Here is a 16,438-nt window from a genome sequence, read left to right on the forward strand (position 1 = left end):
TCTTTGTCCTTATCAGTAATGATAGAACTATTACAGAAATCTGTGATATTGAGCACTGGGGAAGGTTGGGGAAAATCTCCGAGACGTCGTGATACTCGGTAACCCTGGCTGATGAGTCGCCAGAATTGACGACGAGATAAACCACGATGTATTCGCCGTTATCGGCCCCCATATCAGTTCGTGGGACGTGCTTATCTTTTGAATGTTCACGTGATACTGTTCCTTCAATTAAGGTGGTTGTCTTAAGGTAACTTGATGAATCTATAGGTGTGTGAAAACATAAGTGATGTTTGATGTTCAAATGGAAGTAGATCGCTTGTCGTACATGCATGTCTGGCGCTGACATCTGCGTTACCTCCTCGTCTCATTGAGTTCTAAGACATCCGAAGTGCCGTGTTCAATTTCAATTGTAATTCCAAGTACATGGAATTAATGCTGTACGAGATCAATATTTAAAATTTAAATACATTTGATCAATAAAGTTACATAGCCAGGATAACTTCTTTTACTTTGCTAAAAGATATGACGCCCAAATTGTTCCGCTTGAATGTAGAAATCCCTTGCAATGATTTGCGAAGGCGATGATCAGTGATTCGACCCTGTAACCATTCTTGATGAATCATGTCATTCGTTTCAATGGCTGCAGTGAACAACGACCATTGAAATTCGTACACCGGTTGTTGCGATCCCGCAGGAGAAATGTACATGGCGAATCGAAGTAGTTGGCTCAGTGCGGTTTTGATCTCAGTTGTACTTTCTGCTCCAAACGGACTTGACCTACATCGGGCGAAACATATCTGCAGAGCATAAAACATGGTAGCTGAGTTTGCACAGTTGAGCTTCATGGCTGGTTGCAAAGTCATATCTGAAGATCCATAGTAAAATACAGCACCAAAACGCTACGATAGGTAAGTACTAGTTTTCCGAGATGTGTAACAACTTACTATTTCTAAAGCTGCAAACTCTTTTTGCAGAATTTCTTGCATTACATCTGCTTCAGTACATGGAGTTTTATGGCTGAATTCGCTAATTTTGCAACATAGAATCAACATATCAGACATCATATCGACTGGTAAACTCTCAATATCTCGAATGCTTTGTGATATTGGGTATTCTGCTCCCCAGTTCAGTTGCAGAGCAAGACGAGATTCTGCTTGTATTGCTAAAAGTTGATCAGGATGTGCTTGAAAATGGTTTGCCAAGTTGGGCTTGCATCCCAAAAAGCTCCCTTGAGCATCCATTTTTAGCAACCACATGATAATACGAGCGATCAGACTTCGCTCTGCACCACTTTTAGTCGAGCTTTGCTTGGTTAAAGACGATTGAGCATGTGTTACTATCAAATTATGCTTTGTCAGATGTTCTATTGCTATAAGACTCAGTCGGTCTAATTTTGATATAATTGTACCATTCGATCGCGACATATACATATGTATGCAATAAAAAGCAGCCAGTATTGCGAGATGGTCTGCGGGATTCTCACACTGCAAAGCTTGCATGAGTTGCTCCGTGCCCTTTTCGTAATGTTTGTGCCCAGTTTGGCGAAGACGGTTAACACTTTCAGGATTGGAAGGCATATCGTAGAGTGAAACAGCCAATATGAGATGAAGAAGCATCTCCGAATGCTTCAGTGAATGAATTAACAACAAGGTAGGAGTAGACCACTGTGAATGTCTCGTCGTTTGAGATAGTGAAAATGCTGTTCGGTAGTGTTCCAGAGCCAACTCTTCGTCGTTGTTTAAGGACATCCCATTTTCCAGCGACCTCTCTTGTGTCGACAGTATATCCGCAATAGCAAGCGGTTCAAAAGATAGAGGGCTGTAATTTGTGCGAGTATATACATTCAAGCTCTGGGGGTCTGGAAGTAACCATTCGGCAACCGGGTCCAATAACATATCTGCTCCTGCCTCAACAATTGGCGCTTGGTTTTGAGATACGCCTTCTGGGTGTCCCACTGAAAATGAAGATGCTGATGCTGCTGCCAATCCATGGTCATATCCCGAAAGATAATGATTCAACAGTGCTTCTGATCCTTGTGGTTGTTCCTCTGATACTTGTAAAGCTGGTGAAAGTGACTGAGGAGACCAGTCAGAATCTCGAGACTTTATTGGGCCAGCACCACGTCTTCGTTCTCTTACACTTGGTAGAATACGGGAGCATGGCTGCTGGCAGTCAAGCTTCAAACGCTCACATCTTCCGCATGAAGGAAGACGCTCATCACATTTGACTTTTTTTGCACGGCAAGTTAAGCAGCCTTTTGATCAAACGATTAGCAAGTGCTTGATTGTATTGATGCTGGATCACTTACCGTATTTGGAACGACCAGTCGTGTTCGATCGTTTTCGTTTAGAAATGATATTATCGGACATGAATGAAGGACTGACACGATCAGAGTGTCATACAAATTGGCAATATTATTCACATAGTATGATCAATACAAAACGTTCTTGAGAGATTTCGACTTCCCTCTATTCGTCAGCACATTTGAGCTTGCGAATCAATACAGAATATACGACCAAATCGCACAGAGTTTCCCTAGCTCGTCGATGATTGTACCTTGTGATGACAAAGTTGGTGCACGGCACAAGGAAAATCGAAGATAACCCACTGGACCCCCACTTTCTCAACACTGAAACACTATCAAAGGACACAGACTCCAAAATATTAAGCGAGGGAACGTCGGTAACTGCCGGGTTTGATTGGCTGGAATACACGATGTGCTCTCGTATCTGTCATTTCTCCTCTTAGAAGGAAAACACGACCCTCCATATTAATACCTTTTTTATCTTTACTTGATATCAATCTCACTACTGATATGGACTTTTCGGACTCTTGAAGTGAAAGTGGGCTTGAAAGTCAGTTTATCGCAAGAAATCAAGTGGGATAGAAAACATTTACACAATTATTCAGGCAAGGTCTTCGCCCTACACGACCTCTTCTATTGTCACCTACAAAGCTTTTGAATTTCTCGTTCGATTCTCGGCTTGAGATCAATCCAGTTTCTCCAAGTTGCTAACATAGCTTAAAACCTTCCTCCGGCGTCATGGGTAATACTATGTCATACAACGTTGCGGAGCATAAGCTCGATCTTGGCGACGGAAAAGGTTCTATCAAAGGTCTTCAATATGATACGAAGGCACGTCGGTATGCTGGAGTGCCATATGCACTTCCCCCTATAGGAGATTTGCGTTGGCGAAAACCTCAACCATTACCTGCAGACCATACTTATACATCACATGATGGCACGCCGTTCGATGCTACAAAATTTGGACCGATTTGTCCATAGGCCGCTTATATGTCAGCCAAGAAAATTGGAACCCCTGAAGAGGCATTTGGTGAAGACTGCTTGAGACTTAATATCTGGACACCGATCGAATCGGCCAAAGATAAAAAATGGCCAGTTATGCTATGGCTCCATGGAGGGTGGTTTCAAATGGGAGACCCATCACATGAGCCGGGAATGGATCCAACCGAACTCATCTCAACGGGAAAGTTGAACGCTATTGTAGTAGCTATTGGTTACAGACTGAACTTATTTGGCTTTCTCGCAGGTGATGCCTTGCAAGCAGAGAACGGCAGCGCCGAAGCAGGTAACTACGGATTATGGGATCAGAGACTAGCTATTGATTGGGTACGCGATAATATTGCACGATTTGGTGGTGATGTAGAGAACATTACCCTTGCAGGGAGAAGTGCAGGCGCTTATGCCGTACATGCACATGCTATGTACGAGTTTCAAAATCCTGCATTCGCAGCCGCATCTCCGTCATTCCATCGAATTGTCATGATGTCAAATGCAATCCCCGCACAACCGAAGACACCCGCTGAATGCCAAGGCCAGTTTGACGAACTGTGCCAGTTCTTTGATATTCCAGAAGACTCCAGTGGTGCCGAAAAGCTGGCATCGCTGCGCAGGATAGAGTCGAAAAAACTTGTAGACGCCATCATGAAATTGAAGAATCACACATTCCAACCTGTGACGGACTCATCATTCATTCAACCAGGCATGATGGACTACCATCGCAATGGCACTTTTGCGGAAGAATTCAAAAAGCGAAATTTCAAGATACTGATTGGCGAAATGTTAAATGAAGAGACACTTTATGCTGCAACGAATGGACCTGAAGCAAACGTGGACTCTCTTCGCCTTCAAGTTTCTAACTACTATGCACCTGCAACAACGTCTCGCGTGCTAAAACACTATAAACTCCCAAATACAGAGGAGAGGAGTGATTGGACGGCGATATATGGTCACATAATCTCTGATGGACAAGTGCGCGCGCCATCTCGAATTTTGGCAGACAGCCTTTTCTCAAATGGTGTAGGAATTGAGGATATCTGGCGGTATAGGATTTCGTATCGACTATCATTTATAACAGACGCTGTAGCACCAAGAAGCTTTGGTGTAGCTCATGCGATGGATAAACCTTTCTGGAAGTAAGTTTTTTTCCTTCAAAACAATGCGAAGACGACACTCGACTGACATATCTCTCACCAAAAATAGTTTCTCGATAATGCACGGTCCAACTGAGCAAGAACTTGTTCTGATGAAAGATTGGATTCGTGACTTGGTCGCATTTGTGGGCGCTGAGGACGGCCATCTATATGGTCCTAAGGAGATTGGTGAATTTAAAGTTGCTACACCGGAGGGCAAGATTGAGATCCAAAAGGACACAAGGTGGAAGGAACTCTTGGAGCTTGCTGATATATTTTCTGGATGAAAGGGTTTAGGACTTATTACACAATATAATCTTCAAAATTGAACAACTTCAGTCTAGACTTAAAACCTGACAAACTTCCGAAAACAAATATAATACCTCAAGTTGATCTGACATTAACCCAATCTGACAAGAAAGGTCCATCCTCGACATAATATACAAGTATGCTAGTACTCCAGAACCTAGCGAGTGTCAGCGCAACACGCGAGGTAGTTGCTGGATGCTTGCATCATGTGTGTGGTAACCAATAAATATCCAACTGCATATTGTTTCGCATCTTGTCGCCACTTTTATCACCAGTCTCTACTTCCTGATACCTGTGTATCTTACAACTGTTGGTCGAAAACCTCGATTACCTGTCCATCCCGGTTGAGATGTCGCAGATTGTTGTTCGGAATCTTCTGCGCTGTTGGAGTGACATTGGCCTCATGAGCCCTCATCGCATATTTCCTGTCAAGAGAAAGAGAATTCAATCCATAGACGTTCGAGTCACTGTTACAGCAGACCTGCAGCGTTGATGCATCATTGCCTCACCAAAGCTCTCATCATTTCGTGGATAAGACTAATCTTATTTTGAAGTTCGAGAATTGCCTAACTGGCCTAAAATTCCAGATAGTTGACAGATTCAAGCACGATGCATCGGCTCTTTCCATATCATTTCACCTGAAGTTTAGCTGCATTGGCTCCCTCGAACGATTTTCGTTAGTTGTGCTCTTCTTGTGTATAAATGTTTTCAAACCAACGTTTTATTAGCTTTTCAGCAATTGGTATTGCTCTTGAAATAGACTATCTGTCAGTAATTTTCACTCATTGGCCCACATTCCGGAAAATCAACACAGATGCAGCTTTCATTTCTGAAGCAGTCTCGAGTCACTGATGAATGACTCACTAAATCATTTTAGGGTTCAGGCACTTACAGACTACTCGAGCTCCAGACTTTAAGTCTATACACAGAAATAAAGAGGATCGTAATGCTATAGAACCGTAGAGCTCTGGTGCTTTCAATAGTGTTTTAGAAATCTTATATATGCATAGTATGCCCGCTGAGTTTGATGCATTCTGATTATTAATAATCACAACAACAACTGTCGGGATCTCAATCATGTGATCTAAGAGGGTACTGTATTAGCAAGCGAGCTGCTAGCGCTTCCTTATAGGTAGCACTAGCTTCCCATAGTTAATAATGATCGAGAACAATTACAACCATAACAGACTAAAATACTTTGCCCTTATCAACCAACTTCTTTACACAACTGTGCTGTGCAAAGTATCATAAGGTTATTTTTAAAGCTATACTAAAATCTCCAAATACTTTATTCACACAAAATATCCATCCGAATGGACGCCAAAATAGCCGCAACTGACCCACCAATAAAGACAGAACCTTGGGTCAAATTTTCATCGGAGGAAGCATGCTTTATTCGCAAGCAGCCCCTTGACAATCTCACCAATGATTCCAATACCTGTAAACTTCCGGTAATCACAACTGTCATCGAGTCAGAAAACAAAAGCACCAGACAAAGCAGTGAAAATACCAGTCTCAAGAAATTTCCCGTCGAACTTATCGCCAAGATTCTCAGATTTGCCTGCACCACGAACTCTCATCATGAGACCCTCCCGATGTGCATACTCAAGATCAAGACTGAGAACCAAGGAGGCGGCATTAGATATTGTTCTGCACATTCATATAAGGTCTGCGGGAAGGGAAAAGAAATCCAGACATACAGAGCTCTGAAGATAACATGTGCTAGCTTCCGCAATATCATCGACGCCACAGATATTCTTTTCAAAGACAACACATTTGAATTTCGTTCATTTGTGGAACTGGTCATCTTGAATACTCTCACCTCCAAGCAACGCAATGCTATTAAATCAATCTACTTGACTGATAATTCAGACGGGTTTGTGACGGGAGGTCCCAGCGTTCCTCAGGGCAGCCCGAGCCGTGTTTCTCCCGCTCACCGTCTGCAAGATGTAGAAGCCGGATATTAAACTCTTGGCAGCTGCCATGGTATTCACAGCTTATACATCAATATGGACCGACGCAAGGATAATTTCCACAGCTTTAATGGGCCGAATGATCAATTCCCATTTATCTTGATGGCTGGTTGTAAGAACCTCGATGCTTTACATTCTATCTGCGGTCTTCAAAACTTTCACATAGCGACATCCAATCACCAGCAGCACCCACGCTCAGGTGGTTTTCCATGCTGTTTCGAAGGAAAATGTTTGGGTGACATCGATTACTTCTACTACAAGATGGGTATTCTCGAGAAATATGACGAAGAAGATCATAAGCGAAGTTGGTATTGGAGAATGAATCTGTTACAACAGGAAGGTAAGATTACTTTCCCATCATCTAATCGACTTGATTTGGGTATTCATACTAGTGATATCTTGTACCCCACCTACAAGTTACTTCTATCAAGCATACTCCAAACTACTTGCAAGAGTCATTGCTAACTCCTACATTTTAATAGTACGAAAAATCGTCACACGACCCCGTTTAGAATCTGCATAAATTTTCAAAATATTCTGATCATCGACAACCAGTAATTCTCATCTAACGCCGGAAAGTTGAATTCGCAGAGAATTGCCAACTAGGAATTATTCAAGATAATCAAAACCGATAAACTACCCTCAATACTGGCAGACTAATTTTTGAGCCAACTGTCAATAGGCTGACATCTTCCTTATTTTTCAATCTCATTCATTCATTCAAACGATTTTTACGCTCAGGATAAATTTCTAGAAGACGCAGCTAGTATAGATAGGGATAATAAAAATCTATTTCATCTTAATCTTTACATGAATGATATAACATGAAATAACAATAGAGTTTCAGACTCAATATACCGGTCATTTCAAGTGATGCTATACAACATGTTTATCAATAGGTACATAACTTTGAATATTGAGAATGAGATGATTATAGAACTTTACATAGATTGGCATCTTGATACAACAATTGACATAGTAATATCGATGTGATCCAACACAACATAATAGTATAACTTGATATACTTATCATTTCAAACCTCAGATAATAAATGCCATTTCGCCATCTCGTCCCCTAAACACTCATCAAACCACACTTCTCTTTCCAACAACATATCACATAAAAGTCTCCAGTGATCTAAAATAGCCCTGAACAACGCTGCAACAGCTCCTAACTATCCACTAGCCGATTGCCCCAACTTTTTTATTTCAAACCATCCAATTCCACATCATCCCCAAACTATCTACTCGAGTAGATATACATCCCTCTATCCCTCTATCCCTCTACCCCTTTACCCCCAACCCTCAACTCCCATCCCACAAAAACACCACCCAGCTCCAAAATATGAAAATCCTAGATCCCCCAATCAAAATCAGGGCAATCCTCACCCACCTTCCTCCCCAGACACCCCGAGGTCGCTAATCCAAAGATTATTCCTAGATATCAAGTAGCAAATACTTATTCATCAACACTACACTCACTAGCTTAACATCAATAACCTCTCATAATCAAGAAGCTCAAAGATACAAGTTTTAATCCTCCTCTCCTCTCTTATTCTTCTCCCCTTTCTCCCTTTCTCCCCTAGCCACCCCTTCCCCTTCCCCATCAACCCATATCACACCACTCCTCTCCCCAGACACCCCCCAGACACCCCTCTTCTACAATCCAATCTCCAAAAACCTAAACAAAAACAAATCTTCTACAAATTGACAACCATTGCCTCTGTCTCACGTTTGTTAGATATCAAAAAATAACAATAACAAACAAGAAAAATCAAAATCAAAAATCAAGGTCTTCATCGATTTGCACCAAGAGCTATCAATATACCAATCAATCTCATTTTAAATGCATCATTAGGGTTCCATATACAAGTAAGGAAGATCTCGTTAACAATAGTATTGCTAAATAATTGGCTTGTAAATACATCTAATCTAGTCTCTTGAGACTGGTAGTACTTGAATTACAAAGCTGTGATCGAATATACCCCATTCTCATAATTACATGTAACACATACATTCACATTCACAACGCAGTCACACTCACGCTCATCACCCAAATGTTTAAGAATATATGAGTGGATCAATTCATCTACCTAATATCTAATCTCAAGACTAGTGTTTGCAAAGTAGTATTTGTAGAAGTAAGGCTACCTAATAAAAAGCTAAAATCCCATCCCATCCTGTTCACCAGTCCATTCCAGTCATATTTGCAAACCATTCCCCTTCAAGTTCCGGACAGGAGAAACCGGTTTACAAACTATGCGCCCAAACGACCCACCCATGCAATTTGACTCCTTTCTCTCTTCTTTAACTTCCATTACAAAAAAGTAAGTAGATAGGAGGATTGAAGAAGAAAATGAATCTGGCTGATGAAAAAAGAAAGAAACAATTGCAAAAAATAGCTCGTGAATACATACTGGTTTGGCTCGGATGAAAAGTAAGCAAAACCAACCAAATCCCCCAATTTTTCTTCATCCTCCAATGAGAATAAATACCCGAAAATCTTATTCCATGTTTGACCACACCTAATGCACGCCAGATTCAGTTCAATTTTCGCCATTAACATGCGCCTTAAGACAGATGGAAAGCTCCCTGTCCTTCCCTAATGGCAGTACCCATACGTCGTCGCATGACATCTAAATCAGTATAATCGGGCAATTTGAGATAGTTGACACATGTCATTACACTTGGTAGATAGTCATCGGAAGAGTAGGGTGGTTCACTAGGTTTGCAAACCACAGTGAACATTGGTGTAAGACTCTTGAAGCCTGCAATAAGTTAGCTATCAGTTGTCGTAGAAAATGGATACAGGTATGTATCTAACTTACCACCAATGGGGAGTTTTGGGCTTCCAGTTGTGAATTGAAGGAAGTCCCTACGATCTGGCAGACTGAGCTCACTCATCGTCTGGAGCAGGTTCTTCACACTCTTGCTGTCCATATGGAAGCCGTGGTCTGCTTTGATAGAATCGGTCAAAGCTATGCGCGTGTTAGTATTATTACATCATACAATCAAAGGGGATTAAACATACTTTCAAGAGACCAATCCTCTTCAACTCTACCAAACAACATAACCAGCTCATCCGGAGTGAAGGCCCTCAAAGCAGAATATGGGAAGACTTGAGTGAAGCCTTCACGGAATGCATCGATTTGTTTTTGAACACCACTTCCCAAAGTCATATCAATGACTTTCTCAAGGTAGAGATCAACGTTGTCAATAGTGACAGAAATTGAAGAGCCGTCAGGAAGAAGATCAATGGCGTATCCAGGAAGTGTGAAGTCCAGACTGAGATCTTCAATCTTAGCCCCATCAATTTCCAAAGCTTCTGTAGCAAGGACTTTCTGAGTAGCTGTCAAACTCGAGTCCTCGGCGATAGCCTTCTTTGCAACAGAGAACTTCTTTATCATCTTGAGGGACTTGGCCAATTGAGGGTCGACAGTTTTGACCGTACCAAGGGAGGGAGTCACAGGATTTGATTCGTCACCAATGCGGAAAAATGTGGGATTGAAAGAAACGTCGATAATGCGAGAGTCGATCATGGACCTAGAAACGAACTTGCCGAGCATCTTGAATAGGTGCAAAATTCTCTTTCCATTCTCATTCAATGATTGTTCTTCGCTCATAGGTGCTGGGAAAAGTCCGCGGACACCAAATGCATACTCATCGGTATCGTTATCGTTCTCGCGCCATAGCTTGAGCTTCTTCTTGGAGAACTCTTTCGAAACCGAAGAATAAAATTCAAGTGTTGGCCCGAGACCAGTTCCGACCTCTTCAAAGTACTCAACCTCTAGGATACTCTGGGATGCACCGTAAAGCTCCATGACTTTCAAAGCTGATTCTAAAATCTTCGATCTGGATATCCGGACTTTCTGGCGTTGAAGCCTACCTAAGAAAGGACGTTCGTCGCGATGACGATCTCGGCGAGATTCGTCAGCAGATTGGGCGTTCTGCCACCTAGTCATTGAACGAGCATAGCCAAAAGATGTTGACTGCAAGAATAGATGACGTGTCTCGAAAGGAAATAAGAACGGGTAGAGTCGAGCAAGATCTTCGCTCCAAGTTGGAAGGCAATTGCTGGCAACCACAAGAGGTTCCTCAAGCTGCCTGTTCAACTTCGCAGTGAGCTTGGTGTTCACAAATTGTGACAAAGGCTCAGCATTCAATTTCAAAGCATCCTTATTATCAGCCAAAACATCATCTAGGTTGGCATTAAGAGCGTGTAGGATGTTAAGCAATCGAAGGATTGAGGATGTTGCAGGATGCTTATCTAGCGATGCCGGAATGCCAGATGCCGTAGTTTCTGTACTGGCCTCTGATGCCCGGGAGAGAGAGCTAGGCTCTGGAGGGGGTGGCCCTGGAACACGCTTGAACTTAATGGGGTGAATCGCGGACCAAACACTTCGACTCGATTGATCTTCCACCGTGTTGCCCATGGTATGAACAGCCCGGTAAATAGTAGTTTCATTAGCAATTACTTTGCCATCCAAGCTGAACTCAATGTGCCAATCTGATGGAACAGCTTGAATCGCAGCTGCATAAGACATAGGTCTGGACGATGTGGTTGGTGTGGACAATGCCTCTTGAGCAGCAGCTGCCTGGAGTGCAGAGCTACTGCGGGAAGTGCTTGGTAAAGATTGTGATGGGGTCGCGACTCTTGTGCCATCTTCCTTGCGGGCTGTGACCTTGCCACCAGCAGCGACCTCAAGATTTACAGCTGTTGGATCAACAGGTGAATCCTCTTCCATTTCTTCTTCCATATCACCGACAATAGCGTCCAGTGCAGAGCTATCTTCTAGCTCCTCGTCCTCACTCATCTGTCTCTCATCAGCACACTCGAGAGCCGTAGCAAGGGCATCCTCTTCTTGCATGGGTGGTGGAGGTGGGGGAGGTGGATCAGTTTGAGCTCCCGAACGTCGAGCGGAGCGCCGAGCAGGTTTATCTACTGGTGTATTCGCGGTCGATTGGTCGGCTGATGCAGGCGTTGGGGCGGGACCAGACTTTGATTTTGCCCTACGAGAAGTGCGAGGGGTAGATGCGGTTGGATTTGCTGCAGCTGCAGCGGCAGCGAGACGTGCCTGGGCATTGGGAATACCGGCATATGGATTGGGTAAGCCAGCTGCAGCAAGAGCAGCCAACGCACCAGAAAGGCCGTCTCTCGCTCTAGGTGGCCGAGGACGGTCAGACAAGCTGATTCTGGGACGAAGGTAATCATCCAAAGCTTTGAAAGTAGCGATGGCATGAATAGAAACCATAATGTTTCGGTAGGACCTTGGTATTTCGGAATCTTCATCAGCTACTAGCTTGAGACGAATTTGTTTAGCAAGCATCGATGCAGCACTGCTCCTATTTCCTTCAAAGCTATTTGAGTGAACAGTAACTACTTCAAAATGTTCTGAGCGGCTCAACAAATCTTGTAATTTGTGGATAAGAAGACCAAATGGAGTTGCAGGCATATCTGCTCCACTGATTGACTTCTTAGTAAGAGTTTGGCCCATGAAGACTTCGAGGAATGCAGATCTAGCATCATTGGCCAGCTGTTCTTCGGGATTATTGAAAACTTCCAATAGAACTTGGACGATTTCGGAATTCAACAACTCGGCACTCGTAACACTTTGTAAAACATCGCCATCAAAATATGATGCGAGTGTGGTAAAAAGCTCAATTCCATTGCCGGGGCCTTGATGCAGATAAAAATTTCTGATGTCCGATGCGAGAGATTGTAAGCTCGTCAAGATTTTGGTTGCCTTCTTCTTCATGGCCTTACTGTTCTTCTCGTTCTCATGAATGTCAAGGAACTTTTGGGCGCGGGCGGCAATGACATGCATCATAGTCTTTGAATCTGATGATGCATGTCGATGAAGACCGTCCAATGACATTGTAGAGCCACGAGAGCTGACTGGAGAAGCTGTTACATCATCTTGTAAATCATCATTATGTCCGATTTCGTTATCCATTTCGTCCTCGTTATTTTCATTGTCTTCGTTGTCTTCATCTGACGAGTCGTGATCTTCGTTACGAGCCTCTCCATTTTGACCCGCCTTCTCAGAGATTTTGCGATCTGCATCGGCTTGCGTGGTAGCAGGCTTAGACTCAATTGTTTCTGCAGACAGATGTTTGTTTTCAGTCTTGGTTTCCTCGATAGTGGCTAGCTTAGTAATTTCAGCAATTACTCCCTCTCTGTAAAACTGGTAACGATAGATGTCTTCAAGGCTAACTATGAGAAGCTCCGTGGCTTGAAGTGCCGAGACCACTAAGCTAGAGTGATCTTGTTGGGAGAGGATTGCAGCTAAAAAGGATGCATATGGAACTGATCTTAAAGCCTCCATCAAGATATCTTTGTCCAAATTAGAAAGCATTCTGAGCTGAGCGTTGAGGACCTTTTGGCGAACGTGGAGGTTGACGGTGCTAGAGAACGCGTCCGTTAAGGTTGGAAAGAGAATGATTGCAAATCTCTTGACCTGTTCTCTACATCCCTCCAAAAGTTCAATACGAATCTCGTTTGCGGACTTTTTTCTTGAACCAGATGGTGCATTTGTTGCTCCCGATGGAGATTCGGTGTCAATATCGTCGTCGAACATTGAATTGCCACTTCGTGGAATTCCAGGCAAAAGCTCACATATAACATTCAGTGTCTCGATAACCTGTTCTCGAGGTCTGTGGATCAAGGCTTGCATGATCACAACGCTGTCAATCTTTGATGCTACATCTTCTGTGGCACTGGGTGGCGAAACACCAGTCAAAATTTGATATAACGTTTCAACAACGTTCATTTTGAAGAGTTCGGCGGACAGTTTAGGACTCGCCTTTGCTGTGAAAGCAAGAACGCGAAGAAATTGTGTATGAATATTAGCACCAATAAGATTGGTAGATCCAGGGAGCAAGAGACGAAGAATTACTCGTAGTAAGTCGGGGCTGACAAGCTCCTCAAGCTTGCTTGGATGGTACCTGAAGCTCTCCACAATTCGAGTTACACAGAGAGAGCCCTGCTCAACGACTTTCTGATCGTTAGAATTGAAAACGCTTAGTAAGTTGGGCATAACATCCTTGACTACGTTGAATGAATCTTCTGGAATATTTCTGCAGCAATTTGCAGCAGTAGTGACCGCAGTTCTCTGTGTGTTTGTGTTATGGAAGTCAAGATTTGTTAGACAACCTGTCAATCCTCCCTCGCGGACAATTGATGCTGGATATTCAATAGATATTTTTTCCAAGGTCTAAAGTAGAAGTCAGTATTTGGAGCAGAAATCTAAGACGAAGTACTCACACTTAAAGCCTGTTCAGCTATATCAATGAAAGTCAATTCTAAAATGCTCTGGCAAAGAACTGGGACCGCGCCACCGTAGACAACGTTAGCAGTGCTTGCAGGTAAAGCTTCCATCAGATTGGCAATACATCGACAGGCAAGAAGCATTATCTCAGGATTTGCCTCCCCAAATCCGAAGTCAGCAGGTTGCATCAGAACCACCAGTTCTTTGACAAAGGCATCCGGAGAAAAGTGACCGGAAAGATTGTCTTCAGTAGAAACAAGTAATATCTCAGAAAGTTCTTGTAAAGCTATTAATTGAATGGATGGGTCATCTTTTTGCTTCAATTGTGTCAAAATGTCGCGCAGTCGAGAAGAAACTCCAGACATCATGCCACTCAAAGCTCGCAGAGTGCTCGATAACCCATGAGGTGGTCCTCCAGGTCCACCGAAGCCGCCGAATGGATCGTCATCGTCATCATCGCCGCCATCGTAGTCTTGAGGAATATCATCGTCATCGTTTTCATCGCTGGGATCGTCGTCATCGAGTGGATGTGGGGGAGGTTTATCATCTGCATCGTTCATTGTAGTGTCTGCATCCTTAGCAGCAGTGGCGGACTTCTTCGACTTTTTACTTGAGCTTGGGGTGCTGCTTGAGGCGTCTGCTTGAGAGAATATTAGCAACTTTCTACTAGATCGACTTGGATGTGAATTTCAGTAGACCTGGCCCACCTTTCTTATTATTTCTATTAGACTTGCGCCTGGAGGAACTAGCAGTTGTGTTTGATGGTTCGTTGGAAGGACCAGCAGAATCACTGTATATATTGTTAGATACTAGACCATGCTCCGAATGGATCTTGACTTTCCTGTGACTAGACATAACCGCAGGAGCTTTTGCGTTCTTTCGGCGAGAAGATGCGGCTGAAGCAGGAGCGGGTGTTGGAACTTCGGGGTCTGAAACCTTCTGACGCTTTGAACGCTTGGATGGAGTTGCCTTTGTGGGTTCAGGTTCCAGAGCGGGACTTGGTTCCCGCACAGTAGCTTTACGCTTTCGTGATGGGGCTGAAGAACGACCTGATGGAGCTACTGCTGCAGTTGCTGCAGTCGCAGAAGCAGAAGAGCCGGCCGATGGTTCTGAAGAGTTGGCAGCTTGCCGCGCGGAGGATCGTGTAATTCTGGAAGACATGAGTATTGGCTCTTAAATAATAACCTCTTAATCCATTCAACCATCGACAACTGGTGATTGACAGTCGCAAGTAGTTGGAAATGATTTAATGATTAAGAAGGAATTGTTGACGAGGAAGAAACGCAGGTAAAAGACAAAGGTAAAGGTGGTTGTGTACCTGGGAGCAAATGAAGAAGATGAAGAGATGGAAGTCGCAGTGGAGAGTGGTCTTGATATTTCTGGACCGTTATCGTTAAATGATGTCGACTCTTGTGGCCTTTCAATATGACTCGTACCCTTTGCCATTAATCCATCTGTTCGGTTTCTAATATAGAAGTCGCCAGTAGTTTCTTTCGTATTTGTTTTTTTCCTTCTCAATATCGTTTGCAGAGGAAATTATCAACTTCCTATTTTTTTGGGAAGAAGAAGTGGTGGTGGTTGACTTTTCTTTCAAGGAGTTTGTAGTGGTGGTGTGGTGGTGGTGTGTATTGCTTGTAAGAGGAGCCTTATGTTCTATCTAAATACGAAGTAGGTACCTATGTACGTTGTGGTGCGGGTGGAGACTAGCATTTGTTTATTAGTTGAGCTCGAAAATTTAGCGGAGTGAAGCTACGGTACGGTATATAGGTTATCAACGTCAACACTTATTAATGAACAGTACTCGAGGAGAGAGAGTACGTAGTTGCAATGAATTTATTATATTGAATAATAATTTCAGAGATGTATGATGAGATGAGGCGGAGGTAATTCAATTAAGATTAAGATTCACGATTTCCAATTGTATTGGCGAGGGAAGGTTAAGTATAAGTTGAAATCAACCACACAATTCCTATATCAACGCGTTCAATCATATCCAGGTGGGTAATAAAGAGATTCCTTTCATTCCAACCAGATGCTTATAATGAACAAAATGATTGACATTGACGTTGGAGAAGAACATGATTCAATATTCGACTACCTAGATAGACATATAATGTCATTTTCGACTGGAATTCGAGAATCTGTTTGCGTCGAGGGGGTTTAATAGGATTCATTCTATCCCAAATATACTGAATAACAGAATTCATACCGAATACTAACAAGCATTCCAGATTGATACTGGAAAAAGGCATATGTCCGTTCAAACATTCACTCTTTGGGAAGGGACGTATTGTCTATGTCTCCTTCGTCATATTGAGCAAAGCGACCTCCTACCGGAAAGTTTATTTATCAACACCTGGCTTCTTTCTCGAGCGCAGCGAGCTATGGGGGTTTGGGGGCTTGGCCCCATTCTAGTTGGATCTGATGATTAAGATCAATGAAAAAGATCAATGG

General features: G+C 43.1%; 5 protein-coding genes across 5 annotated transcripts; 3 read left to right on the plus strand and 2 right to left on the minus strand.

The window, feature by feature from the left end:
- Positions 1 to 400: 400 nt before the first annotated feature.
- On the minus strand, positions 401 to 2,369 carry EAE97_006544 (uncharacterized protein; the record flags this gene model as incomplete). Its single annotated transcript, XM_038877057.1, has 3 exons — positions 401 to 899; positions 945 to 2,254; positions 2,309 to 2,369. 3 exons carry the CDS (start codon positions 2,367 to 2,369, stop codon positions 483 to 485), a joined length of 1,788 nt encoding a protein of 595 aa, XP_038731989.1. The 3' UTR covers positions 401 to 482.
- A 926-nt stretch (positions 2,370 to 3,295) lies between these two features.
- EAE97_006545 (uncharacterized protein) lies at positions 3,296 to 4,721 on the plus strand (the record flags this gene model as incomplete). Its single annotated transcript, XM_038877058.1, has 2 exons — positions 3,296 to 4,437; positions 4,505 to 4,721. 2 exons carry the CDS (start codon positions 3,296 to 3,298, stop codon positions 4,719 to 4,721), a joined length of 1,359 nt encoding a protein of 452 aa, XP_038731990.1.
- A 1,335-nt stretch (positions 4,722 to 6,056) lies between these two features.
- EAE97_006546 (uncharacterized protein) lies at positions 6,057 to 6,710 on the plus strand (the record flags this gene model as incomplete). The annotated part of the gene is made up of 1 exon (XM_038877059.1): positions 6,057 to 6,710. One exon carries the CDS (start codon positions 6,057 to 6,059, stop codon positions 6,708 to 6,710), a length of 654 nt encoding a protein of 217 aa, XP_038731991.1.
- Positions 6,711 to 6,752: 42 nt separating this feature from the next.
- Positions 6,753 to 7,447, plus strand: EAE97_006547 (uncharacterized protein; the record flags this gene model as incomplete). The annotated part of the gene is made up of 2 exons (XM_038877060.1): positions 6,753 to 7,056; positions 7,199 to 7,447. The coding sequence occupies 2 exons, from the start codon at positions 6,753 to 6,755 to the stop codon at positions 7,237 to 7,239; spliced, it is 345 nt and encodes a 114-aa protein (XP_038731992.1). The 3' UTR covers positions 7,240 to 7,447.
- A 1,327-nt stretch (positions 7,448 to 8,774) lies between these two features.
- EAE97_006548 (uncharacterized protein) lies at positions 8,775 to 15,606 on the minus strand. Its single transcript, XM_038877061.1, has 6 exons — positions 15,303 to 15,606; positions 14,692 to 15,134; positions 13,981 to 14,621; positions 9,748 to 13,930; positions 9,545 to 9,694; positions 8,775 to 9,484 (listed from the first exon to the last, which is right to left on the minus strand). Exons 1-6 carry the CDS (start codon positions 15,428 to 15,430, stop codon positions 9,288 to 9,290), a joined length of 5,742 nt encoding a protein of 1,913 aa, XP_038731993.1. The 5' UTR covers positions 15,431 to 15,606; the 3' UTR covers positions 8,775 to 9,287.
- Between the last annotated feature and the right edge of the window lie 832 nt (positions 15,607 to 16,438).

Source organism: Botrytis byssoidea, assembly GCF_014898295.1.
Source record: "Botrytis byssoidea strain MUCL 94 chromosome Unknown BBYS_012, whole genome shotgun sequence".
Taxonomy (NCBI): Eukaryota; Fungi; Ascomycota; class Leotiomycetes; order Helotiales; family Sclerotiniaceae; genus Botrytis; species Botrytis byssoidea.

What these genes read in the sequence shown, in the direction of transcription:
- EAE97_006548 (XM_038877061.1), bottom strand. Translation starts at nt 15,430, where the DNA reads ATGGCAAAGGGTACGAGTCATATTGAAAGGCCACAAGAGTCGACATCA. An exon ending in TAATAGAAATAATAAGAAAG is followed by an intron (nt 14,622 to 14,691) that starts GTGGGCCAGGTC and finishes TCTCTCAAGCAG; the next exon opens with ACGCCTCAAGCAGCACCCCA. An exon ending in AGAGGATTGGTCTCTTGAAA is followed by an intron (nt 9,695 to 9,747) that starts GTATGTTTAATC and finishes ACACGCGCATAG; the next exon opens with CTTTGACCGATTCTATCAAA.